The sequence below is a fragment of the Phacochoerus africanus genome, chromosome 13 (assembly GCF_016906955.1).
Source record: "Phacochoerus africanus isolate WHEZ1 chromosome 13, ROS_Pafr_v1, whole genome shotgun sequence".
NCBI classification, from domain to species: domain Eukaryota; kingdom Metazoa; phylum Chordata; class Mammalia; order Artiodactyla; family Suidae; genus Phacochoerus; species Phacochoerus africanus.
Window position 1 is genome coordinate 8,502,752 of NC_062556.1, and position 27,239 is coordinate 8,529,990.

Consider the following 27,239-nt stretch of genomic DNA (forward strand, 5'->3'; position numbering starts at 1 on the left):
AGCAGTCACACTCGTGGGTATATATTCAGAAGAAAAAAAAAATGAACACACTAATTCAGAGTAACTGCTTCCCTTATAATCCCATGTCTTGGATCTCATTCGAGTAAACGCATTCTGAGAAGGAGCCGTTGGCTTTGCCAAAGGGATTCATTCCCTCAAATAGTTTGGCCGCCCCCTAGAGCTGCTCTTCCCAGAAGGAGGCCAGGGGCCACATGCACCTCCTGAGCATGTGGACTCCTGTGGCTGCTCCAGACTGAGATGTGCTCTAAACTACACACCAGAGTCCAGAAAAAGTGCAGGAAAAAAATACGAACTGTTGCATTAATGATTTTACATTTATTGCATGTTGAAGTGACAATATTTGGGGTATACTGGGTTAAATAAAATATATTACACCGAACCTAACCTGTTTATTGGCCAGTGGTAAATTGTATATGTGGATATCACTGGCCTGGTGTCAGATCTGAGCTCCCGTCCTGCCTTGATCACATAACCAGCGATCATCTTTACTGTTATTAATCCTTACTGTGCCATGTCCTAGCTGTCAGGTCCCATAAATTTCCATTTCTTCATGTCTAAGAATAGAGAGCCAAAGGCGGGGAGTATTGCTATGTCCATCTCAGTGTCAGCCTTCTTCCTCATAACATTTCCTGCTATCAGAAATCTCCTGCCAGCATCTTATCTTAGCCAGAAGTCGGACAGAAGTCCCACGACCTTATCCCTTTTCCTTACTCTTCTGCTACTGATTGTTTTAATGAACAGAAAATTTGAATTATAGACATGACAGTCATATACAAAGATGAGGCTATAAGAATTCATAGACGAGGTGTTTTTTTGTTTGTTTGTTTAAAGAATAAGGAAAAGGGGGAAATTCCAAGGATACTCCCTTGGAAAGTGAAGAAGATGGAAATAAGTCTTCAGGTCGGGTGGAGTCCTCGGCAGACGTGGTGGCCACTCATCCTGTATTTATCCAGAGTGGCCAAAGTGGCATCTGGATAAGACCCAAGCCAACCACCAGCAGATTCCTGGAGTTTGGAAATGGCCACTTAAATAGCAGGACAACCCTGGTGTGCCCCTAAACTAAAAGTCCAGCCGGCTATGTTCAGTAGAGCTGGGAAGGTGACCATGTGTTTCTTGAGGACGGAAAGTCTGAGGAGGCATCTCCCACCCTTTTGTTGGTCTCCTCCTTAAATTGATGAACCCTCTTGGAATACAAAGCCCTTGGAACTACAGAATCTCCGATGAGATCATACCACTGTTTTCTGTAGACAGCGGATAGTTGAGTATCACATGCATCCCAGGAACGAGAAGAGAGTAGCTCAAACCCGACCACGGATCATTGTGGCCAGTACCCAGTGGAGGAGGGGCTGGCCGTGAACTTGGCTTTCTGCAGAGCTAACACCGTGAGAGGTAGAATGACCTTCCAGCTCTCTTTCCCTGGGCGTCTCAGAGTGGCCTCCCCCAAGGCCTGTCTGCAAAGGTCATTATTCTCCCTTCTGGCTGCTGAGCCTTTGGAACTGCTCCCCCCACCAGTCTGTTAAGCTACTCCCTTCCATCCCTCAGCCAGTTCTAACAGCCCCACCCTCCCACACAAAGCCCGGCTTGTCTGGTCAAAGCAGGGTGGTGATTCCCACCCTTTCTCAAAACATGCCTTGCGAGACTTCCTCTATCCTCCCAAGTGTGCTTGCCCCTTCGCAGTTACCTCTTCTTCCACGCCTGACCTGGGCCTGTGTTAGGGGCGTGTGATGTAGGAGTTTCTCTGATCCACTGTCTTCCAACGGCGGGATCTGAGGGTCAGAAGCACTCGGCCCCAGGAACAGATGGTCGTTTTGAAGAGTTTGAAGGTTTAGTCCGTGCGGCTCCGTGAGGCAGACACTTCTGGAAAGCATTATTTCCAAACGAAGGGATAGTCTATAGATCCTGAATTCCTCAGCTCAGCTGTTTGTAATCTCAGTAATGCACACTCGGCTTCAGCCAGGGCTTATCCCTGGTGTATAGCATGTGTCCAGTTGTATAGTTTTTCTATCGGTTTTCTTAGCTGAATAAAGCACTCTGCGGTAGCCCCAGGAATGTCACAGTCGACAGTCCCCTAGTTTGCATACTGATTTCTCTCTTTGTAATTCTCTATTACTTTTTGGTCCCAGGTCAGCTTCTCCTACCAGTCAGCCAGCGTGTGCTTTACATCGGATACTTTCAAGACTAGCTTCATTAAAATAGAATTGAGGGGACTCTGCTGCCCCCCCCAAAAAATCAAATAATAAATGCCCGAGACTTACGTGGCGTAATGTATGGCCCAGTGTCCTGCTTTCCTCATGCCATAGTTCCTCCCAATAGGATGGAAACATCAAGGCTGGCCTGCCCAAGAGATGATAAGAAGCAACATCCTTCTTTCAGTAGAAAAGTAACTTGCCCAAGGTCATAGCATCAAAGTCAAAATTAGGAGCAGAGTAAAGCGTTGCCTGATTCCCAGTCCTTCAACCTTCGGTGATAGGTAACTATATAAACATGTGCTCCTACCTCGAAAAAGGAAAAAAACCTTAGCCTATGTAAAATGTAAGTAGTGAGCGTATCAAAAACTAATCAAACTTCTAATTTTTTCCAATTTCATTGACTTTCAAATTAGGGATTTCAGGAGCTAAACACATTAAATGGTACCGCGGAGGAAAAGCTGAGCTGACCCTTATGACTTAAACTCTAGTATTTATTTTTATGCATTAAATTGGGCCTATTAGTGGGAATATTATTAGCCCTAACCCTCAAAAAGTACTTAGTTTTTAATCACTCAATAATGGAAATAGCTTACCACAGCTCAGACATTTTTATGAAAATGCTCCTTTTGGTTTGTTAAATTATCATTCTGACGCGGAAGAACCAACATTTTCTCACTTAGATGGCAAATAGTTTTGGGGCAAGAGTGGTGATTAATATAAATAGAATTTTTTTTTTTTACTTTAAGTATCTGTGCATTTTTGGTAAATAATGATGTGCAAAGGAAATGCCATTTTTTTACTTCTTCAGAAAGGACTTGCTATAATCATATAATTGTTGGCCACTATTATAGTTAGATTTTTGGACCTATTTGTATCTCAGTATAAATAACCTCTCAGGTTGCTGGTAGTATATGAAAATAGCGGAGTTCCCGTTGTGGCTCAGCAGGTTAAGAACCCAGCATGGTGTCTGTGAGGATGCAGGTTGGATCCCTGGCCTGGCTCAGTGGGTTAAGGATCTGGCATCACTGCGGGCTGCGGGGTAGGTCGCAGAAGTGGCGCTGTGGCATAGGCCTACAGCTGCAGCTCTGATTCACCTCCTACCCCGGACACGTCCGCATGCTGCAGGTGTGGGCCTGAAAAGAGGAAAAAATGAACATGGGGTAGGAAAGTGATCAGGGCCTTTGTGAGAAAGGTCAGCGAAGGAAGTTTTGCTCCATTTTCTCCTTACGTGCACTTGTGTCAGAACAGTATTAACGACTGCGTGTGCCTTGCAGTTACCCTGCAGACATTGAGGTCAAAGCTTTATATTTATATGTGCAAAATATATGTGACCAACAACAGCTCCTGGGTTGGGCTCTAGGTTAATAATAATATCCAAACCTGCAGGCCCTACCTTGGGAGGTTACTGGGAAGCATAAATGAGGTAAATATTGAGCTGATACGAACGAAGCCAACCAGAACCTCTGCTCAACGTGACCCTGGGCCCTGGAAGTGGGAAGCACTAAAACATTAGCGAATCCTTTTCTTCTGTGTACACGTATGGCTTTCTTTACCTTTGCCAAACTTTGGCCTTGCCCCCGTAGCCAGCAGAGAGGGGGGCTGGAATGGGAGCATCCTTTGGTAGATAGTCAGGGTTCAGTGCGGCCTGGAGGTCTGCTCCTAAACAGTCATTGTCTGGCCATGCGTTCATTCAATCCTCGTGAAAGACCCTGTGTGATAAGCCCTCCTTTGCAGACAAGGAAACCAAGGCCCCCCAAAGTTCCAGGCTCTGGTCTCATGTGCAGCTCCCCTTGGAAGGAGAGTCCTTTGAATGGTTGCTCTCCAAGTCTCCACTCAGTTGTCTGGAGCCATGTCGAGGGAGAGGCCCGGTTTTCAGTTCGCCGGTTATGAAGGCGCCACGGGTGGAGCCCTGAGCTAAGGGACACTTAGCGCCAATTCCTTGCTCTGGGGTCCCAGGGCTGCTTGTAGAGAGGTGGCCCACAGGTGCCCAGCAGACCTGTCCCTTGTTCAGCTTCGTCCACACAGGTCCTCTGAGCCAGACCCAGTGTGTCTCCACATGGGCAGCTCAGCAGTGTGCATCCTCCCACCCCACTCCGAGCATGTCACACATCCTGGGTGACATGAACTCAGGATGGAGGTGGCCGTGCGAGGGCAGCGAGGGGTGGATTTCAGGCTTGTCCTCTCCCCTTTGTCTGCTCAAGTCCTTCCAGGGCTTCCCATTGCTCTAGGCCAACGTCCAGCTCCTTTGTCAAGGCCCCCGGTTCCTTAGGAAACTCCTTTGTGGGGTGAGGGCGAGTGGGGAAGACAAATGGGGTGTGCGGCTGGTTTTTTTTTTTTTTTTTCTCTTAACAAAAACCATTTTAGGGAGACAAGATTTTCCTTGTTTGTGTCTGAATCAGTACAGCAACAAGCTGGGCTTTAATCAAGTTCTGTCACATTCAGAAAATTTAAATGTCTCTCAATTCAGTGGAAAGAATTATTTGTCCCGGTTAGTAATGGAGAAAATGTTTTCCAAACTTGCACAATCTATTTTGGTGAAGATTTGTATATGTGGGTTGGCTTTTCTTGAAGGGAATGATGGGTGCATTTCATGTTTAGGAAATGAACGTGGTGTGGCAGCCCTGCATAATTTTTGCTCTCATATCTCTTAGCAGGGGATAGATCAGCCTAAATTAGGCATTGCTGAAAACAGAAGTTGGCGATTTATCTCAATTCTTTTGTTCTTTCGCTTGTCTCCAAAAGGCCTCTTACTCTGCTGCTTAAAGAAAAACAAGACCCTCTCTCCACAATTGCCACCATTGATCTCTGCTGCTGTCTTTCTAGCTCAATCCAGGCGTTGCTTAAGTTGACTTGGAATTGTTCTTCTTAAGAAGCAATGTGTACAGTAGGAATATAATGTATGTAATGCATGTTGGGGATTTGAAACTGCAGATCAAAAATTGATGAAGTGATTTTTTTTCTTGCAGTAAGTGATTTGCCTTTGTTTCCTCAAGATGCTGGTAAAACATTTTCCTCTGCCTCCTACATTCTGTGCATGAAAGTGCATGTCACTCTGTGACAATAATTACACGTGTGTAGCCACGTGCAGCCATCCACAGGCAAAGGGGGCAGATTCCAGTCCTAACCCAATCAACTCAATCAGGCGCTTTAAAATCATTAGGTAATGGCTCTCCGTGTTGGCAAGCACCCAGCTGGTTTGCCTCACTTTGTGTTCACATTTTTTTTTTTTTGGAACACCACATATTTCAGTCTCAAAAAAAAAAAAAATGACAGAAATGCTAAGAAGGGGGAAACTCAGTATAAATTAGAACACAAACCGATGGCATTTCTGTTTCACATTGTTTTCACAAGCCACAGCCAGCACTAGGTATGCATGACAATGACAAGTCTGTTCATTCACTGACTTACTCACTCATTGTGTATGTTGCGTGAGGATTTGCCGTGTGCTGGAAGCTGGGGGGATACAATGGAGTGACACACAGCTCCTCTGCAGGGGGCAGGGGGAGATGGGACAGATGGTTATAACAGGAATTCACTGTGAGGTGTGATCCACGCACCCTTGACCACCCTTGTCCCACTGCCACCCAGCAGCCTAGGATAGAGCGGACCCCTTGGCTTCTGCCACCTGGAAACATTGTCATCTTAGCTCCCGCTGAGCAGCCCAAGGCTACCACCAGCCCATTAGGTGTCGTGATCACAAAAAGGCACCCTTCTCCCGTGGACTGAGCCCTGGGCGTATGCAGCCCTACACCAGGGGGGCGAACACGGCCGGTCCCCACCCCCCTTAACAGTACGGAGAGTGGAGTTCGGACTAGATTTCTGCTCTTGCTCGTCCCTCCCCCACCCCAGGTCCAGCGTCCCTTACAGAGAACACAGCCAGTGCAGTGAATCAAATTAAGCTGCAGAATTGTGGCCTTCTTCTCCAGGTTCCTTTTAGGTAGGGTCGCAGCCCCCAGCAAACAAATCCTTCCCCAGACTAAACTGGTTGGAAGGCAGTGAGTGGTCAGAGAGCCAGGGCGGCCGAGGGCCTGCTCAGCCACGACCAGGGTCTCAGCACCTCTTTCTGAACTTTTGCTAAAGAAGCTGGTAACCATGAAGAACCCGACATAGTGTCCGTGAGGACTCGGGTTCGATCCCTGGCCTCGCTCAGTGGGTTAAGTCTCCAGCGTTGCCACAGCAAATTGCATCGAAGGTCACAGATGCAGCTTGGATCTGGCGCTGCTGTGGCTGAGGCACAGGCTGGCAGATGCAGCTTGGATTCAACCCCTCACCTCGGAACCTCTGTCTACCATGCATGGAGCCCTAAAAAGACCAAAAAAAAAAAAGGTTGGTGAGCATGATTATGATTCTGGCCTTGCTTGTGACTAAAGTAAATAAATAAAATTGAGGGTAAATGACTCAGGTTCTAAAATTTACTAGCCCTAAATTTTATGAGCCCTCTGATGTTGAGCTTAGATCTTATTTTATGCCTCTTTAAACTTGCATTTTCGCATCTGTAAAATGGGGCTGTGAATCACATGTCATAGGTTTGAGCTGAGGTTTCAATCCGATAAAATAGGCATTTTCAGCACAGTATTACCTTGCAGCAAATCTAGATGGTGTCATCAGCTGTTACCACTGTCTTGGTCACTTTCTGACTTTTTCTCGCTCTCTGATACCATTTCCCAGGCCTCCCACCTTTCTTACATGACTGCTGCTTTCGCCTCAGCCCCCAATATCTCTGCCTAATTCCTTGACGAAAGATTCATGTTCTAAGATGTTTAAGGACGGGGGTCCCTCTTTTTAGGGCTAGGAAAGCTGAAATAAAAAGTTGTTCATCTTAAATGCCAGCTGAAGTCTGATCACCCGGGATGAATTCAGATTTTCTTGTGTGTTTGAATCACCCCTGTGCAGGTGCTTCTTCTGACTACATTTTTTATCGCCCCCCGCCCCCCCCCCCCACCACACACACCCAGAGAAAGAGGAAGCAAAAGGGTAACCGTCTTATCCCAGCTTGCAACAGGTGTCATTCTATTCGATTTGCAAGCCTTTCAACAAAACAAAAGGCCTTTTCTGTTCTTGGACAATATATGCTCTTTAAAGGTCCTCGAATGGGGCGGGGGAGGGGGGTGGGGGGAAGCAGACACTAGACAAGATTTCAGGTTCTAATGGACAGAAACTGGGCATTTAGTTGCTGATTCACTCTTCAGAGGGAAAACTAGATGTCACTGAAAACATTCTTTTCTAAATAGCATTTAAAATGTTATGATCGTTTCCTCTTGAAATACTATATATGAGTGGCATTCTCAAAAAAATGAGTATGTTTATAGCAGGATTGGAAATTTTTTTTGCTTTTTAGGGCCATACCTGCGGCATATGGCGGTTCCCAGGCTAGAGGCTGAAACGGAGCTACAGCTGCCAGCCACAGCTGCATCTGTGACCTACACCACGGCTCACGGATCCTTAACCCACCGAGTGAGGCCAGGGATCGAACCCGAAACCTCATGGTTCCTCGTCAGATTCGTTTCTGCCACACTATGACGGGGACTCCAGGATTGGAAACTTTTAAAAGCCAATTAAGATCTCTTTTGTAAAGTCAGCAGAGAGAATCTGCTTCAGCAATGTATTCAATAGAATGGTTACTGCACCTGTTCTAGATGCCTCCGACTTGCAGTCCCCAAATAGTTACCATGGATGTTCAAAAGTAGTGGGTGTTGGAGTTCCCGCCGTGGGTTAAGATCTGACTGCTGCGGCCCAGGCTGCAGCGTTGCAGGTTTGGTCCCTCGCTCGGCACAGTGGGTTAAGGATCTGCTGTTGCCGCAGCTGTGGTATAGGTCACAACTGCCGCTCAGATTGGATTCCTGGCCTGGGAACTTCCACATGCCGCAGGTGCAACCATTAAAAAAAAAAAAAAAAAAAAGGCTGGTAGATTTTAACTGATACAAAAACATATTTAACTTAAATTTTAAAATTCTATCTCGGAGTACCTAAGGGTTTGTATTAAATATCAATATGGCAAAAATTTAATTGAGTGCTTATTGTACGCAAGACACTATCTGAGCACTTTCATTTATAATATCTTTTACTGTTTCCAACAACTCCATGGGGTCAGTACCATTATGATCCCATTTTATAAACGAATAAACTAAGGCCGAGTGAGGTTAATAATTTGCCCCAGGTCTCATAGCTGGGAAGTTCTGATGAGTTTTGAGAATGTTTGTGCTCATTAACCCCAGGCCCCCTGCAGCCTCCCTGTTCATTTAGGGCCATCCACGGTGGGGGAGCCTCCAGAAAAGGTGGCATGCATGTTAGCCTTTGTTTTCAGGTGTCCTAGCCATTTCGGTAAATCTTTGGGGTCCTGTGTCACCTGGAATCCTATATTCAAGTGTACACGTGATAAAACAAAATTAGCTCGTCAGCTCTAGGGTGCATGTAAGTAAAAAAGAAGTCAGTCTGAGGAGACTTGAGAAGAGGGTGCTATGAGTGGAGCTGGAAATCTCGGTGGTGGGGTGCTCGCCTTTTGTGTAAAGAGTTGGGAAGGCTCATTACACTGATAGTGTCTTGGGGCATTTCGGGGCATAGTCCTAAAAATTCTTTGGTGTTGAATTTTTTTTTTTTTAATTTAATCTGAAAAAAAGTGTGTCATACTTTCCCTGCCATTTCTCAAATGTTAGTCTGGCAGGTCCTGTTTGTGTGTAGATGTTGGAGGGGGGGAGGGGCGTGCGAAACTTTTTGTAAATTATTAATGGAATTGATTAATCCCGTTGGAAAATGTTAATCATAAGTGTGCTGGGGAAGGGAAGGATTCATGGTTCTCGGCGGTGGTTAGCTAAATCCCACCTCCTCAAATGCAGCATGTCAAAATTAGGCCTATTTAATCTCTGGTCAAGCGAACTAATAACATGGAACAAAGCTAACTGAAATCAGGACACCTGCTATCAAGATTTCATGAAATCAAAAGCCCCTTGTGCAGCAAGGAATATGATGCTTTTGCTTCTTAGCTTTTTAATACAAATAAGAATTAGCTTCATTGGGCTCTGTGATTCTTAGAAAAGACAGGTTTGCGGATCCATTGTGGAGCCTGGCCTTGGGTAAACAAGCCTAAGCACAGTGTACGGTCCCCTTGGGGTGCTCGCGCCAGGGTGGGGGTGCCCCTCAAAAATGACAGCATTTCTGGGAGGGAGAAGCTTCCTCCGTGATGGGAAAGGAAAAAGCCCAGGCCAATATCCTGGTGTTATTAGCAAGCTTTCCTACTGCAACGGGGCTGACGATGGGGCTTTTCAAAAACGTCGCTGCAACCAGACCCAGGGTGCCACTCGCCTTACTGCAGCGACACAGTTGTGTGGATTCCAGGGGCAGCCGCGGGGGGAGCGCAGCCCGTGCAGCACGGCCGGCTCTCCAGGAGCGTTTCTGCAGGAGCTGGGCCATTCCCCCCGCAGTTCCTCCCGAGGCAGGGGCTGAGGGTGGCCCAGGTTGAGACTGCGGGGCCCGGGGAGGCGCGCCCAGCCCAGCCCTCAGCCCTGCGGCGGCCCGAGCGGCCGGAGGCCTCCGAGAAACCTTCTCCCTCCCGGGGAGGACGGATCCCGGTGCAGGTGGGGACTTCCTCGGTCCCCACCTGCCGGCGCCGAGCCTGCGCGTGGCCGGCAGCGGGCGTTGCAGGTCCTGGCAGCCCAGAAATGAAAGCAGCGGCGGCGGCAGCCTCTCAGGGCTCCGATCGGCACCCAGCAAATAAGAAGCCCGTCCTGGACCCGGAGGAGGAGGAGCGGCCGAGCATCTCTCTGCTGCTCCTCCGCGTCCTTTAAATGAGGACTCCCTGCCGGCGCCGGAGGTAGATCTGCAGAGCCTTCCTCTCGCTGCTGACCCCGCTTACATCACTAACCTGTGACAGGCACATCCCCACGCCCGGTACCTGCTCCTCCAGCGGCTCCCAGTCCAGTCTGAGCCGCCTCTTTGTATGCCGCCGACATGGCCAGCCAGCAGGATTCCGGCTTCTTTGAGATCAGTATCAAATATTTACTGAAATCCTGGAGTAATAGTGAGTAATAGAAAATAACCTTTGTTTGTTTGTTTGCTGGATGTTGCATAAGGTTCGAGACATAAAAATCTCAACTGGACGCATATGCTTGGGAGCCGAGGAAGTTGGTTTGTTTTTTTTTTTTTTCCTTGTCTGCTTCCATCTGCTGTGAAAATCAAAATGTCAGAGACTGAACTGGCTTTCCTGAAGTGCAAAGGCTGCAGTGGAATTACAGTAAATTTGGTCTGATTAAATGTTCGAGTGAGAGGGCCCTTCAGACGCTGGCCAGTGCAGGATGGGGCATTCCAGGCTGCATTTCCTGCCTTGGTGTTTATTTAATATGTTCAGATTTTATGGAAGTATTTTGTGAAGTGTGCTTTAATCAGAGGGGTGTGGCAGGGTTTCACAGCACTTCGTAATTGTTTTATTAGGGTATTGTCTAAAGAAAAAAAAGTATTTAAGAGTCCAAAACCTGACTCATCTTTTTTTGAAAATACAGGCATTTGCTGATTGATTTGCTCTCTCCCTTGTCCATGTGGATGATGCTGAGGATGCCATCATAATATTTGAATTTCTAAAAAAAATCCCGATGTGTGTTATTGTCCAAATAATGTGCTTTTCTGAAGCATAAACAAGTGAGGTGTTGACCATAAAATCATTTATTAGGATAGCAGAAGGTTATGACTTCAGAAGTTCCATTTCAGACCTACTTAACATTTTAGCAGTAAGGTCTCTCAAAAAGACAACCTCCGAGGCATCAGAATTACAATGAGGCCTTCAGGTGCTCAACTGCTGCCTTGTATTTTCTGAATAGTCGAAAAACAAAGTCTGCTCTATTTCACCCATCATCTTTTGTACTTGCTTTAGATAAAAGACCAGCGGGCAGGTATTACACATCCTTAATTGTTTGAAATTTTAAAACATTTTCCCGGAAAAAAAACTGTGTGTTGTATCCTGTGCATACTAATTAACCTACCTGTGCTCAAAGAGCTGGTGATTTGAATTATCTCCTACACACATGACCCACGGCCAAGAGTGTTCGTATGTAAACAAAACCTGGGCAGGAGAACCTGTGCCGTAATTGCTTTGAGAATGGAGCCAAAGTACCTTCAGCCTGAAGGTATTCGGGGATATGCATCTCTCAACGATAGCCATAGAAACCATCTTTTCCAGGTCACTTTGTAGCCCAGTATACACTCGGGGGCTTGTCTGAGGCTGTGTTTCTGCAAGTGGGAAGCCATCTGGGAATGACACCGTCACCCCAACAGCATTCCTTTGTTGGAGCCATAATTCATTTATCTTAGATGCATTATTTGTCTAATACTTCACCCTCAAGGATGAGTCTTCCTTTGTCTCTCCACCCTCTGATTCATGAAAAGAATCGGATGTACAGGATTCTTTATGGAGCAGTTTTCCAATATCTGGAAAGACTCATTCTGAGTTTGACATCTGTGTGTGGTTTTCAATCATTACGTTGACTGCGTTAAGGCCAGATTCTTTTCCTCCATCAATGTCTGTCATTGCCTCGTTAGACAGAAAATTATGTTGTGACAATGCTGGGGCCAGGGGGATTTCTTTTAAAATCTTTCTCCCCTTGCCTGTTTGCAGATTACTTTAGCCAAAGTGCATTTTTTTCTCCGCCCTGCCTAAACTCTCTCCGCTCCCCCCACACTCACATCAGGAGATGGTTCAGAATGACTGTTCCTTTCTACTTTGACAGTATCTGGGACACAGTTTTGCATTGTTTCAATTCACTCAGCAAATATTTATTCCACAGCTCCTGTGTGCCAGGCTGTGGAGCTCCAGAGGTGCCGAAGACACAGTACCTGCTTTCTGTCTTAAGTTCTTTATGGCAGGAGAGTGAACTTGGTGATTCTCTAGAGTTCCTTTGGGGTCCAAATGTTTTTCAGTCCTTTCTTCAAAGAGGAAGAGGAAATACACCTAAGGCTGAGGCTCTTTCAAGCTTGTTGCAACACTGACTGGCTTATAGCCTAGGGTAGCTCTGAGGTTTACATGTTTTCAGTGGTCAAGAGAGGAGGGAGTGTGTGCAGAAGACAAAGTAGAATACAGAAGCCTTAGGGTGCTCTGCCTCCTCCTCTTAAGGACTATGCACCGGGCAGGGGAGGGGGGCAGGCCGCTCGTTGGTCCAGCGCAGCAGGCTGGAGAGGTCAGGATACCTGCCCACACACCTTCATGGAGAGACTCAGGCCTCTCATTATGAGGGGATGCTCATTTATAAGAGTATGATAATTAAAAAGCAATAAAACTCCCTATCTATGGCCGACTGCTTTGCCAGGTGAGATTAAGAGGAAACATACTTCCATGCGCCTTTCCAGGTTAAGAGTTCCATCTTTTTTCTTTTTTTAATGGCGCATCGTGGGGGGGAATGTAATTTCGTACATAGACCATCTCCCCGGAAGAGTTCACATGTCAGTTACCTCCGGCAATGCCTGGGGATACGTGTTAGCTTTTTGGTCGCTGTTGATTTTGCCCCCCCCCCCCTCCTCCCTGGCCTGCCCTCTGTCAGGCTGCCTTTTTGTTTTAATGGCGTTGGGAATTCCAGTGGCCTTGATGTCCTGAAATAAGATGTCCTTTGGAGACATCGCTGCAGAGGCGTTCGTTATGCCCTCGGACACCCGTGCTGTGGCTCCTCCTCACCCTTAGCCAGGCCTTCCCCAGCTGCTCAGTGGTCCTCACAGCTGGCCCCCTGCGGTGGCCATGGCCGTGGCCACCATGGGCCCTCCTCCATCGAACCTGGACTGGTGCAGTGGTCTCCTCCTGACAAGGAGCAGCCTGGGGAGGCTTCTGCCAGCTTTTGAACCCCTAGGTCGAAGTCACCTCTGCCCCCCCCACGGTCAGGCAGCACCATCCAGGCCCCTCTTGAGTGGCTCATTCGTATTTTCTCATGTTGTTTTTCTGCCAGATTGAACCTGCTCACCTGCTCTGCGTTTCTCTAACCCTCTCTCCAGTCCGTGCCCGCATGCATGGCAGCCCGTTGTCTGCCACACCCTCACCCAGAATTCACAAGCTGCAGAAGCAGATAAGCTTGGTTCTGATCTCTGGCTCCTGCATATGTGACAATCAGTTAACTACACTGCCTCAATTTTCTCATCTGTAGGAGGCAAAAATCATGCATCCTTCGCAGGAGTAAATGAGGCGTTGAGCTGTAAAGTACTTAGCACGATAGCTGGCACCTTGTGAATCTCACTCAATACGCGTTAAAATAGTATTAATGGATCCCAATGCTCCCCTCTCTCTAAACCCACTTAAAATCAGACGTAGACGGCTTTTCTCCCTCATCACTGACTTCCTCGGGGGGTTCTATGAGTTTTCAACATTTACTACACCCCTAGAGAAGGGAACGGGATGAGTAGATGCCAGAATTTGTTTCTTGGGCCCTTCTTTCTAGATGTATTTTTTTTTGTCTTTTTTTTTTTTTGCTATTTCTTTGGGCCGCTCCCGCAGCATATGGAGGTTCCCAGGCTAGGGGTTGAATCGGAGCTGTAGCCACTGGCCTACGCCAGAGCCACAGCAACGCGGGATCCGAGCCGCGTCTGCAACCCACACCACAGCTCACGGCAACGCCAGATCGTTAACCCACTGAGCGAGGGCAGGGACCGAATCCGCGACCTCATGGTTCCTAGTCGGATTCGCTAACCACTGCGCCACGATGGGAACTCCTAGATGTACTTTTTAACTTCACCACCTTTCGACCTCAGCTGCTGTTGGAATGTGCCTGCTTCCTCACATCTGTACCTTCCAGCAGCATAGGAGATGGCCTGGGAATATTCTTGGTGGCATAGAATCACCTTGGCCTTCCAGGCTTGCTACAGAAAGTGTCTTAGAGCCAGAGAGTTCCAAGCTGTTTCACGGGAAAGGAGAGCTTGCTTTGTATCGTTGCTCAGAGCTGGTGTGTAGGCGCTCCCGCCAATCCGAAACTCGGAACTGACATTCGTGATGTATCTATCTAGCCCATAATTTCTGGGAACATGGAATCCAGGGGATGAAGGGGCATTCAGGGCCCATTCCCCATGTCCATCCTTTCAGGGAAGGGCAGCGTGGAGCCTTCCTGCAGTGTTGGATAGGCCTTGCTGCCCCATCGTGGGCAGGTTTTGAATGCCTGTGAACTCCTTCAGGGAGTGAGAATCCCATTGACAAATCAGCGGCGCGAGGGAACTGAACAAGCCCTTGGCCTGTTTTTTTTTGAAGGAGCTGCTGTGCGTTGTAAAATATCTTGTGTTGCTGTAGAAAAACTCACATTAGTGGAAGAATTGGATGTGGCATTTTTCAGATAGGTTGTGGTGAGTGAAGCTGTGATCCGGACAGTATTTCTGTCCGATGGAGAAGTGCCAGTTAGTATGTGGTAAGCGCTGGGCACAAAGAGAAGCCACGTGCAAGTGAGGACTGAAAGCATGTTCGCTGCACTGCCGAGCAGTACTTCGCGACCCCATTAATGTCACTAGGGTACCACAGAGATGCTCTGAGAAAACCTTAAGAAAAATCTCCAGATGGTAGCTCAGTTGGTTTAAAGAAGTAGGACACTAAAGGGATGAACCAAGTTTCCTAAGTCCAGCAGAGCGGAACAGGTCAAGTGCAGACACAGCCGCCTTGTTCTGACACTGGGAAGCGCTCAACACTGTGTCTTAGCTGTGGTCACTTCTGCTAAAGCAGTTGATGGTCCTAATGAGAAACGCAACCCCCCATGGACACCGTCTCTCTCTCAGTAGAAGAGTTGGTGCCTCCTGGGTTTATGATGGAGGCAAACGTGAGGTTTTATTTGCTTTTGAGGTTTTTTTGTTTTGTTTTTTGGCCGGAACGCAGGAAACGATCCTAGAATCTAGAAAACGCAGTTGCTGCCTCCGTAACCGAGGACCCACCCTGTGTCAGATGTCACGCTTCGTAATTTCTGTGCAGGGCAACCGCACCATTCTTGGTTCAAACGGAGACACGTTTGAAAGTGAAAGTTCATCATTATGCTGGGACACTAGGCATCAACTGGGACTGCCCTGGGCAAAGGAGGCCATAGGACCACTCTGTCTGTTGTCTTTACTCTTTCCAGTAACCCTGCAAGGTTACGCGTTATCTACGTTGTGCAGATGAAATTGAGAAAAATGTGAGTTGGAAAAGTGATCTGCTCAAAGCCAGGACGGTAGTAAGAACCATAAACGCCTCCCCTCATCCAACTGATAATCTCATTTTTAAAAAAACCATCACCCATAGAATGAGCAAAGGATCAAGACCACTTTGGGGAACTGGCTGCTTTGTAGGTTCTTTCATTCTCGTTGGTTGATGGCACGGCCCCTTCATAGCCTCTTCCTTCCCTGTGTACCTCTGAGGAGAGCACGCCCTCTCTCCCTCAAGATCCAGTGCTGGAAACCACACCCCCCCACCCCCCCAGCACAGACCCGTGTGAAAGACCTAAGTCTTAACAACTCTTCACTCTGATTATTAAATATAATAATACACAGGCAGCTCCGTGCCCTATGGTCACGCGATTTCACCCCCCCCACCCCCCCCCACACAGAGGATTACAGTAAAAAGGTACATTTCTTCTCTTAGAATGTTTTATGTTGCTTTTTCCCCATTTACAAAAACATAGGGAAACACACCATCAGCCAGCTCTAGTCAGTAAGAATGTATTGAAAAGACCTTTGCTTCTTGGAGAAGCGCTGCTGGCTTTTCTTGCCGAGGTTTCTCTGCTATGTTGTATTCTTTTTAGGAAACCATCGCAAAGCCCTCATTATCTCTCTTGGGGAGGACAGGGTGACTATTTCCAGGGATAATGGAGGTCTGTCTGTAATTTGGGGATCTCATTTCACCTGCTAGCTCTGGTCTCCGTCACCGTAAAACGCTCCCCGAGACTGGCAGCGTGAAATGATTCAATTGCAACGTCTTTGCCTGCTTTCATGTGCTGTGCGGAGAAGTTGCCAACAGTCGGAAAGGTAAACAGCAGTGGACAAGGAGCAGAGGTGACATCCCAGGCTATGTGAGCAAGTTGCCAGTATCTAGAGCCCTTCTGTAGATGGACAGACCTGAAGACAAGCCTTTTGAGCAAGTTCTTTGTTAGCACTAAATGATTTAGTGCCTTGTAGTCTGCTCAGCACCTTCAGCCACCGCATGACCTCATGTGATGAATGAGAGGCATTGATGGTGAATAAACTGGCTTCTTCTTAAATGCTCCTGGTTTGGGATATGAAGGCTTAATTCTCCCAATGTTCAGCTTCTGTGGTATGAGATACTCATATGGTATCACGTCAGTATATTTTGTGAGGTTTTTGGATGAAAGGAGCATGTCATGGTCTTAGTCCATGATCTTGGCCTTTGAATGGGACTTTGAAAAATGCAATGTAGCCAGGCATTTTTCGTGTAAGATATACAGAGGTGAGTCTCTCCAGAAAACATGTCTTAAAATGTTCTGGATTTATTTGTACCCTAGCACTTCTTAGTCCTCTTTTGAAAACAAACCTTTCTAACTTTCCACGATATGGTGCCTTGTGGGAATCACCCACTCTTTGCAGAGGAACCCGGTGCAGAAGGCTGAGCAGGCACCCACTTCCTGGAGAGTGGCATTTATGGAAAAGCCAGTGCACAGTTTGCTCTCTTTTTTTCCTTACTCATGCCTCTCGTTTGATCCCATTCATCATGTCCCTTTCAGTATTGTTCCGCTGTAGAAACTGGTGGCTCTATGAGCAAGGATGCTCTCTCTTTAAGCTGCAACGTGTGTCCCCGTCTTGAGGAGCAATGGGATAGCCTTTTCCATAAGATCATCTCGATTGGCTTTTCAATGCTGCCTTATCCTCACAAACTGCCTGTCTTTGCCCCAGCTTTTCTTGATAACTCTGAAATGCCTTGCTGCTTGCTTGCTGTATCAGAGGAACCAGGTAAATACTACGCAGTCCTTGTGTCTTGAGCATCTTCTGTGCTCTGGGCCCCTGCTTTGGGAGCTTCGTAGCTGAATCAGACCTGGATCCCACCATCAAGGGTCTCCGAGCTTCCCTTCCTTCCTTGATGGATTCAGAATTCAGGAGTATTAAGGCAGAAGCTCCCAGGACTAGGAGAGGATCCAGGGGTATTTCAGAGCCACCGTATGCCCTAGAGAATCTAATTTGGGAGCATGGGTTTGAGAGATTCTGTTGACTCTGATTTTATGGATTTGTACTTTTGACTGCATCAGAGGATGATTAGAAGCCCGGTGTTTGCAGGCAGAGTCCTGTGAGAGCATTTTCAAATATTCCTCCTGGCAGGGTGGCTGAAGGAGAAGAGGAAATGTAAATTATTTACTCTGGAACATTTGACCAGATGTCAGTTATTTGGGAGAGCAAGCGTTTCAGATGGGCCGTCTTTACGTTAGAACAATGTAAAGGGGAGTTGGAACATTTATCAGAATTTTGATGTGGGCTCATTTGTAGTCATGCTGCCTCATTTGGAGCGGTCCTCCCATGTTTCAGAAGGGGTGCGCTTGTGTGTGTGTGTGTGTGTGTGTGAATGATAGATTTCTCTAAGTTGTTTAAGGATCACACAGCTCACCCATATTCCTACAAAAGCTTTTCTTCTTCTCCTTACTGAACATACAAGCACAAGCATTTAAATGTTAGTCACTCAAAACTCCAGATGCTGAGTAGTGAAAGTTTATATTCTGCCAGCATATCAGACTCAGTAATGAGTCTGATTTTGGTTTAATTCCTTTCTACTGTTCCGTCATTTGATGAGCTGCAGATGGAAATTTAAGCCAAAGCCATAACATTTCAGCTAATACTTTTTATGCTGCTGTGAGAACTTGTTGTCACGTCAATTTAAGGGAGTTGAAATCTTTTTCAAGAAGGCATTCAAATCGACATGAAGTGCTTGTATCAACTCTAATTTGATATACATCTCTAACTGCCTCTGCTGTTCGTAATCAATTGCAAAGTGCAAAGCAGTTAAGCCGTGGAAGACAGCTTTGAAATTTCCAGGATTTCTCAGCTAATGCCACAAGCCCAACATTACGGAAATAGAAGGTTAAAGTTCCGTTAAAATTTTTTTCCCCTTAGCTTAAGAAACACTAGGCTGACTTCTTTGAATTTGGACTTAAACAGGTAAATATGTATTTTGGCAGCCATGAAAAGGATAGGGTATTAGATTAACTAGGGCAAAACTTGAGTAAAATTCCATTCGAATGTTATATTTATGTAGGAAGGATTCGGCAGATCAATGCAATGGTTTATTATGTAAGCGTCCAATCAATCAAATGCTTCAATTGTGCAAATACAAGATGAGGTTTTTCTTCCCTGTTCGTCTGTTATTTTTCTGTGTGTGACCTTGATCGTCTCCTTCCCTCACTTCCTGGTGTGAAAGGAACAAACCTGACACTGTCTGTAACTGTTTCGTGTGAAGGGTTTTGAAAAAAGAGGTTTAGGTAAACATCGTAATATTTGTCAGTTAATTCTCCTGCCCCATTAAAGCCAGACCGAGGTGGGGGGGGGGCGGGGGGTGCTGTTTATGCTTGAACTTGACTGATGAGTAGAGACGGGGTCTCTGACTGTCTAAGCGTGGTCAGTCTCTTAGACTAGCTCAGTCTTCAGGATTCCGAATGAGAAAAAGTTGCCACTCTACACAGCTGGAGGCGGGCATCCTTGATCTGGAGGCGGGCATTTCTTTCTGCACAGTAAGATAGGGTGTTGATGGAAATCGCTGGCTTTCTGGGGGTTTGATAACATGGCTGCTGCAGCCACAGGGTCCTCTCCTGGGTCTGAGTAGAGACCGTGTTTCAGCTGAGCCGTGTTGAAATGAAGTTCATGAGCATGCGAGATGCTATTTAAAAATCTGTCTCAAATACGATTTGCTCGATTATACTGATCACCTTGACGTACTGGCTGCAGCGAGGTTCGAAAGCTCTGTGACAACTTCAAACAATTTTAAAACGAGAGAAGTTGCTCTAGGTGAGTCAACTGTCTATGACTTGAGCAAATTATAAACATACAATTTATTATTTATTATTTATATATGGCAGTTAGGTTAAAGTTAGAGGTTAGGGCACCAACGAGGAGATAAATGACAGTTTTTCTTTTTTAAAAACCCGCTTTTTGATGTTCAGTTTTTGAAAGCCACCTTTTAAACAAATCCCCCACTCCACCCCAAATGAGGCCTTGCAGTAGAAGGATCACGTGGCCTTAGCCATAGTATCACTGGTGCTAGTTCAGCACTCCAGAGTGAATCTTCTGCTTTTCTTTTTTTACAGTCGAAGTGTAATTGATGCATGATATTATACAAGTTACAGGTTATAAGGTAGTGATTCACAATTTTTAGTTATACTCCACTTACAGTTGTTATAAAACATTGGCTATATTCTCTGCGTTGTGCAATAATCTTTGTACCTTATTTTACACATAAGAGTTTGTACCTCTGTCCTGATCTACTTTTGTGATGAGAACTGTAGCTTCCTTGGGGAGTTGAGAGAGAAACTAGCCCCCTGATGGGGATATTTGGGTACTTGGTCTCCCTTCCCTCCGGTTTTGATGGTGGCCCTGAGGTCTCTCTCATCTTTTCTCCCACGACAAAGCTGTGCTCTTTCTGTCTTACTAGACTGAATACAGTGGCAAGCAAATAGGAAAGTAAGAGAGATTTTAGTCTTGCCTTCTGATTCTGCATTCTGTTCGACTAACTAACAAACTCCCAGGCCTTATCATAGGGGAAAGCTAATCCTAGTTGATGCCAGTTTCGACAGCAATTTTGAAGGTGTTTGAAAACCTGGTCCAGTTTCAACTGAAAACAACCTTTTTTTTTTTTTTTTTTAAACGACCAACTTAAAATACTTCAACTTTAAGAAAGGCCGTCATTGTGAATGAGCATGAAGATTCTATCACAGTTTAAATATTCCCAAATCTGTTTGACCTTGGCTTCTTTTTTTTTTTCCCCTCTTGTTAACTGTTTTAGTCACCATTTCATGCTTGTTACCATTTTCTTAGAGAGGCAAAGGAGTTAAACTTCAAATTATTTTCACTGTAATTAGTCAACTGCTTTACTTATTTAAAAAAAAAAGGAAGAAGAAAAGTAAATTGAAACTCTTGAGTAGGATTCTGAAGATCAGTGACTTTAATTTCTAAATACTAAATCCTTCTTATCACTCTCCTTCTTATCACTACTCAAGATATGTAACATAACCTGCCGGTTCCCAGATGCAATGCTATCTATGGCTAGTACATAGAACTCACTTTACCGTCTAGGTATTCGAGATGTGTATCATTTTAGCTATAAATAATAGAATATAATTATATAATAGGATATAATAATATCATTTGGCTATAAATAATAGGATAACTTCATAATGGCTGAAAGAATAAAGACTTTTTTTTTTCTTTTTTGGCCTCCCCGTGGCATACGGAGCTGCCGGGCCAGGGATCAGATCCTAGCCATAGTTGCGACCTACGCTGTAGCTGTGGCAATGCCAGATCCTTAACCCACTGCACTGGGCCAGGGATCACATCTGCATCCAGTGCTCCCGGGACACCACTGATCCCTCTGAGCCACAGCGGGAACTCCGAAAGAATAGAGGCTTTTAATTAGCTTGCCTAACCTACAGACTGTAGAGAGCTGGATGGTTCCAAGTGGCTTTGGAAGTTCAAGGACCCAGACCATACAATCTGTAGACGTGTCACTGCCTGACCACAAGGTGGTCACCTCAGGTCTTTGCTTTACTTACAAGTCAGGAAGGCAGGAGGCCCACTTTAGGTCTTTGTTCTGGCAGGAAGGGGAAGATTTTGCTAAAAATCCCAGCAAACTTCCTGTTGCATTCCTTTGATTGGAATTAAGTCCCATGCCAGTCACTGGCAAAGTTGAATGGAATTCCATGTTGGCTCTGACAGGTCATGATGTATGGCTTCTGGCACTGGGGTGGGTCCATCTTCTGTGAGACGGAAGACTTCTCCCTGCTACCTGAATGGAATAGAGATGCTTTTACCAAGGGAAAAGGGTAGGCAACCAGTATCGTAATCCCCAGAAAATTTCAGCTGCACGATGGTAGATGACTGCTAATAACTCACCACCTGGTGTCATGTAACATTGCATTCAATGCAGCAGTTGTAGCGGGATATCCATAAGCCCTTCGGACGTGTCAAGCGCCATGTCACGTGCTTGACCTGCCTCATTTCCTCTAACCTTCACCATGACCCACCTTTAAGTATACCATTTGTAAGTGACAGACCTGGAGATCAAACCTAGACTCTAGGATAAACACGGAGGCATGCTACCTCTCATTGTTATTTGTAAAATAAATATAGTGATTGACAGTAGGTGAAATTGATGAACCTCAGGTAGGAGCAGAAGTACACGGCATGTACTTACTGGTAAATTCCCACAGCGCTGTTTGTCAAAAAGCAGTGGCAGGAGTTGCTGCTCTGGTGCAGTGGGTTAAGAATCTGACTGCAGGAGTTCCCGTCGTGGCGCAGTGGTTAACGAATCCGACTAGGAACCATGAGGTTGCGGGTTCGATCCCTGCCCTTGCTCAGTGGGTTAACGATCTGGCGTGGCCGTGAGCTGTGGTGTAGGTTGCAGACGCGGCTCAGATCCCGCGTTGCTGTGGCTCTGGCGTAGGCCGGTGGCTACAGCTCCGATTCGACCCCTAGCCTGGGAACCTCCATATGCCGCGGGAGTGGCCCAAGAAATAGCAAAAAGACAAAAACAAACAAACAAACAAACAACCCCCCCCCCAAAAAAAAAGAATCTGACTGCAGTGGCTCAGATTGCTGTGGAGGTGCAGGTTTGATCCCCAGCCCAGTGCAATGGGTTAAAGGATCTGGTGTTGCTGTGCCTATGTGCTGCATCGTAGGTTGAAGCCGTGGCTCAGATTCAATCCCTGGCCTGTCTGTGAACCTCCATATGTCACAGGTGTGGCCGTTTAAAAAAACAAAAAAGGCAGTGGCAAAGAGTTTTGAAAGTACTTAAAATGGCAATTCTCCATCTCTGTGCCTCTAGTTTCTGAAAAAGGAGCATTTTCTTATGTTTTCTTTCTCAATTCAATAAGAAATGGAGTCTGTTTTTTGGTTTTTAAACCAAATTTTTGAGGAGTTCTCTTGTGGTCCAGCAAGTTGAAGATCTGGCATTGTCACTGCAGCAGCTTGGGTCTCTGCTGTGGTGCAGGTTCAGTCCCTGGCCCAGGAAGCTTCCACATGGCTGCAGGCATGACCCAAATTAATTTTTTAATTTATTAATTTAAAAAAGTGAGGAGGAAAAATAATACTAGGTCAGAAACTTGAGCCCTTGAAGATGGTACCCAGTTCTCAGCTGGAAGAGATAAGGACCGAAGGATTGTAAGAGGTTTCTTAAAATCGGTTGTTAGGGTAAAATGAATACCGTGTTGATTTGAGTGCCATCTGACAATAGTAAATAAAATATTCTTAATTTTGCATTACTGAGAAAAGATGACAAAATATTTTCCTATTTTCAGATATTTCTGTGTTTGTAAAAATGTCAGTATTTTCCAATGAGATTTAGATGTCAATTTCATTGTTGAGATTCAGCTATGCTTTTGAAAGGGCTTTAGCTTGACTCTACCTATCTCTGGCCCCCTTGAGCTGGATCTCGCAATGGTCCAATACAAATGGCTCGCGTTATGAAGGACCACTGTGTTAAGGTCAGCATGCTACTAAGCGCTCTCTCTCTCTCTTTTTTGTTGGTTTTTTTTTTTTTTTTTTTTTGCCTCATCCATGGCATGCGCAAGTTCCCAGGCCAGGGATGGGCCACAGCAGAGACAATGCAGGTTCCTTAACTGCTAGACCACTAGGGAACTCCCAGCACTATCTCATTTAAACTGCATCAAATAAGTAAATAAGAGCCTTCCCCAAGGGGAGTGCACAAGTAAGTCCTGGCACCTGGATTCCGTTTTGCTTCTGTTCCTGTTGGCAGCCCAGCGAGAGCCGTGCCCGGCCCTCTTCTCCTGTGCTGATTTCCCACCAGAATGTTTGGAAGAGGCAGACACTCGCTGTTTCAAGTGCAGGCCTGCGACCGGGGAGAATTTCTGGAGTGCCTGTTTCTTCCTGAAGATAGGACACATTCATTCTTTGCCACTCTGACTGACCCGCTGTGTCCAGCCTTTGGACACAGTTTATGTAGACAGCAGGAAACAAAACCCACACTAATTTAAAAAAAGAAATTCTAATACCCAGTGATCACTTTAAAGTGATCATGAGTCAAGTTCCTGCTCTGTAGGAGAGGGTTGTCTGGTGAAAGGGAGCTCCTGACATCAATAATTCCAATCAAATATGACTAGGAGCCAACCCCCTCAAGGATGAAGTGTGTCTCTGAGTAAGAGTGACTGTAGTTTGTACATGAGTATCACCCACTGACCTTCAAGGCCAGCTTTTCGCTGTCACTTCCCTGCATGGCTGAGGGTCACCTCCAAAGCGGAATCTTTGCTCACCCGCCTGGTGAAGCTACGACTGTGTCTTTCAGCTCTCTTTGGGCTCTGCTTCCTCATGGTCGATGCTGAATGTCTCTGTCACTCAGTCCCAGGCAAGAGGCTGAGTCCTTTTGTGCCTTCAAAACACGGCGGAAACGTCTCGAGCATCCCTTCCCACGTCTTTATCACCTCCCATGTGGGATGTGGGAACTCTGCCTTGCCAGCCTTGCTGCTGCCACTGCCTCTCCGCTTTTCCGGGACGAGATCTGGTCCTCGCTGCAGTCCGGAGCATTGATCTTCACCCTTGTGCTTGGAATTGCGTGGAGAGGGATGTTTCCACAGGCAGGGTTGGCCCGGTGTCAGGGGCCACAAACACACTGAACAGTGGAAGTGAAAGTCATCATCCATATTCATGGTATCAACCGTGCATCCCTAAACCATGTGTTTGGGTGGGTGTAAGAGTTCTGTAGAATATGCAGAAAGGGACTCCACCCCTGCCCCCCATGCTGTAATCACGGTCACGGCCGAGGTGGGAGGGAGGAGAAATGGGCCTTAAGGGAAAAGGAGCTACCTGTATACGCTGTGTCGTTTCATGGCGCTGAGATTCGAAGTGCCTGGATGTGATGGGCATGATGCAGAAATTAAGGAACAACTGGCCTCCAGTTAAGAGCAAGACCAAAAGCTAAGTGTCGTTATCTGCTAACATATTAGGTGAAGTCAGGCAGAGGGGCTGACGGCTCGTGAAGTGTACACACTCCAGTGATGGAAGGTCCACTCAACAATTCTCAAGTGTGCCGTATACACAGAGTAACAGTCATCAGACTGGCCCAGCGGGCTCATTAAATATCGTATTGTTCGGCCCGATAAGGCTCTTGTTTTAGGGAGTGACTAAGAGACTGTCGCTTCTCGGGCCCGGAGAATGAAAATGCTCTTCAGGCTCTGGGAGGAAGATAAGAGATAAATTATTGAGACAGTTCCTGGGCCGTCTCTCCCCCGTTCAGTCTGCGTCGGATTGCACTGCTGTGATATTAAATGCTGACTGCTCGGCGGATTTATTCAGTTGAGTGTTTTCATGGAGTTTCTGCTACAGACCCACGCCGTGGAGAGAAGGTGAGACTGTTCTTTGTGGACAGGGTTCAGCTCCTGCCAAAGATCCACCCAGGCCCGACGGGGCTGGGCTGGCAAAGTCAGGTGTGCTCACAGCCTGGATCCCAGTCTCCGCCTCCTTCCTCGTAAGTGGAAAGTTACCCGCGTCCAGGAGAGGCAGCCAGGAGTGTCATCCCAGGGGGCCACTGGCTTTGACTTTTTTCTTCCTGAAAACAGAAGTGAATCACGCTCTTCACAGAGCCCTGCCGCAGAAGGAAATGAGGCCATGCTGGTCACGTGGCACAAAGAGAAAAGGTCCATTCTGCAAACCCAGTTCTTCATTGTGGTCTGGTGTAAGGAGAGGTGCGGTCCCCACCCTGGGAAGCCACACAGAGCGGTGGTTCTTAGACGTGAAGGAACGATGAGCTTTTGCTTCGTTTTCGTCCCTTTTTAATTCTCCTGCCTTTAATTTTGACTGTGTTACAAAGTTCAGAAAGAAGTGTTTGAAGCTTATTCGATTTACTTTTTCCATGTGATCTGGGACAGTTGCAAACCTGTCTTTGCCTCAGCCCCCAACTTGTTACGTGACCTTGAACAAGGTACCTCAGCTCTGGTTCTGTAAAAAGGTTCTAAAGTCCATCGGATACCATTTTTGGTAAATAAATAATATGCATATATGTATACATGATAGGCTTGCCATAAAGTCAGAATAATGAAATGAGTTCATGTTCATGAAATGTTGAGCACAGAGCCTTGCTATTGTAATTACTTGACACGTGATAGCCATGATTATTAGTGATTTTGAATCTAAATAAATCATATTTGTTCATCGCCAAGACAACAGGACCAGGAGCCAAAGAGTTCGGGAGTCTCTTTGTAGCATCTTCTTGGCTTGGAAAGCGGGTCTTGATCGGTCCTTCCAGCAAACCTTTTGGTAAAAAGATACGTTTCTGGAACTTTGGAAAATAAACCATCGGAGGACGTCCAAGCAGAAGTACCTTGCTTTCAAATTCAGAGTTGCGGGGGAGTGACTGCTCCCATAGCAGGGTTTCCGCGTGTGCTACAGTTGCAGCCTTTCCTGCAGGTGCTGGTGAATGCAGTTGTGGGCGCGTGTGTTTCTTTGGACCTGTGCCAAGCTCCTCTCCCAGGGTTGAGTTCAAGTGTTGCCTTCAGGGTGAAGTCTTCTCTGACGGCCCCCCTCCCCCTGCCCTTTCCTCATCCGTCCGCTGTAGCAATGACCGCATTGTTGTGTAAGGGGACTCTGTGGTCGAGGTCCTTCCTGGGCTAAGAATCCACTGTCTTTTCATCACTATATTCCCCCAACATTTTCACTGTACATTGACTCTTGTTAAAAAAAAAAAAAAAAAAAAAAAGAAAAGAAAAGAAAAAACAACAACAGAACTAAACTGTAGAATGTTGACAGAGTGAATAAAATTACCTGAATGGCTGCGGGAAGCTTATGGCCAAATTTTCCTAGTAACTCACCATCTAGTCTCAGCTATAAAGTCTCTTTCCTTCTGTGAGCTCGCCTGTTGTCTTTGAGTCGATGTAGCAGGTGGAAGGGCACCTTGGTGTTCATGGAACTCAGGGCCAACGTTTCCATGAAACTCCAAGTTAGAGGGACATAACTTTTTATTTGTATAGTAATTGGCCAACTTAAACATTTCTACAATGGGCTTTTTGTTTTTGTTTTAAATCTGTCAACACTGTCAGAGATGGCTCTCTCTACAAAATATTAGCTTGTTCCTACATGGTCTAAATGCCAATTAAGGGAAATGGATTTAATTTGACTTTGCTTTTAAACCTTCCTGAACCGCTTTTGCCAAATTGGAAGGAAACCATTGTCAGTGAAATTATTTATTTACCAGTTGAAATCTCTTCTCATGTGAGGGATGCTGCTATTTCACATTTGGCCAAATTGATGGCCTTTGTAGAGAAAAAAAAAAAGTTCTTAACCCAAAGATTTGATGATGAGAGTGAAGCAACAGACTTCCCCTCCTCATCTGTCACTATATTAAATGGCTCCTGGAGTAGGGCCCCGGGCTGAATGGAGCCACCCTGACTCAGCAGGCCCCCCTCCTGCCTTCTCTGGCCTGGACAGTCGAAGACAGCTGGCTTGGATGAAAGGCGAGATGTAAGGAAGTTGCAGAGAACAAAAATGCTGATTAAATGAATGTTCTACCCGTGCCAGGCCTTGTGCCTGGACGTGGGGATACGGACCTAAACAGTCATCCAGAGGTCAAAGCGATTCATCACTTTACGTGGGAGGGAAGAGGCAGAGGAGTTGTTCCAAGAGCCTGTGACATGTGAGCTTGAAGAATGCTACAGAGAGGAGGGGAGAGGGCAGAGGGAAGAGCATGGCCCAGGGCTAGATCCTAGGGTCCCAGGAGGAGGGTGACAGGTGGTTTGTGTAGGCAGATGGGGCCTGATCATAAGGCGCATTGAAGGAGCTGCTGGAGGGTCTGGGCTTTATCCTAAAAGCACCAGGCAAGTGCCACAACTTTTTAAAGCAGAAGCAATATGGTCAGATACCAGCGAATTCTGCGAGTTTGGGCTGGAAGTGGAGGGAGAGAGAATC

At 46.3% G+C, this 27,239-nt stretch overlaps 1 protein-coding gene across 6 annotated transcripts in view; it reads left to right on the top strand.

Moving 5' to 3' along the window:
• FRY (FRY microtubule binding protein) overlaps positions 1-27,239 on the top strand; it is a 425,213-nt gene that overhangs the window by 165,241 nt on the left and 232,733 nt on the right. The window contains exon 1 of one of the 6 annotated variants that reach the window (XM_047755893.1): positions 9,685-10,224. The exons of 4 other annotated variants lie outside the window; for them this stretch is intronic. In XM_047755893.1, coding sequence (XP_047611849.1) covers positions 10,155-10,224 — 70 coding nt within the window. In that variant the 5' untranslated portion in view covers positions 9,685-10,154. Of the gene's footprint in view, positions 1-9,684; positions 10,225-27,239 lie in introns of those variants that run through there. One more of the 6 variants, XM_047755894.1, reaches the window with a different exon arrangement.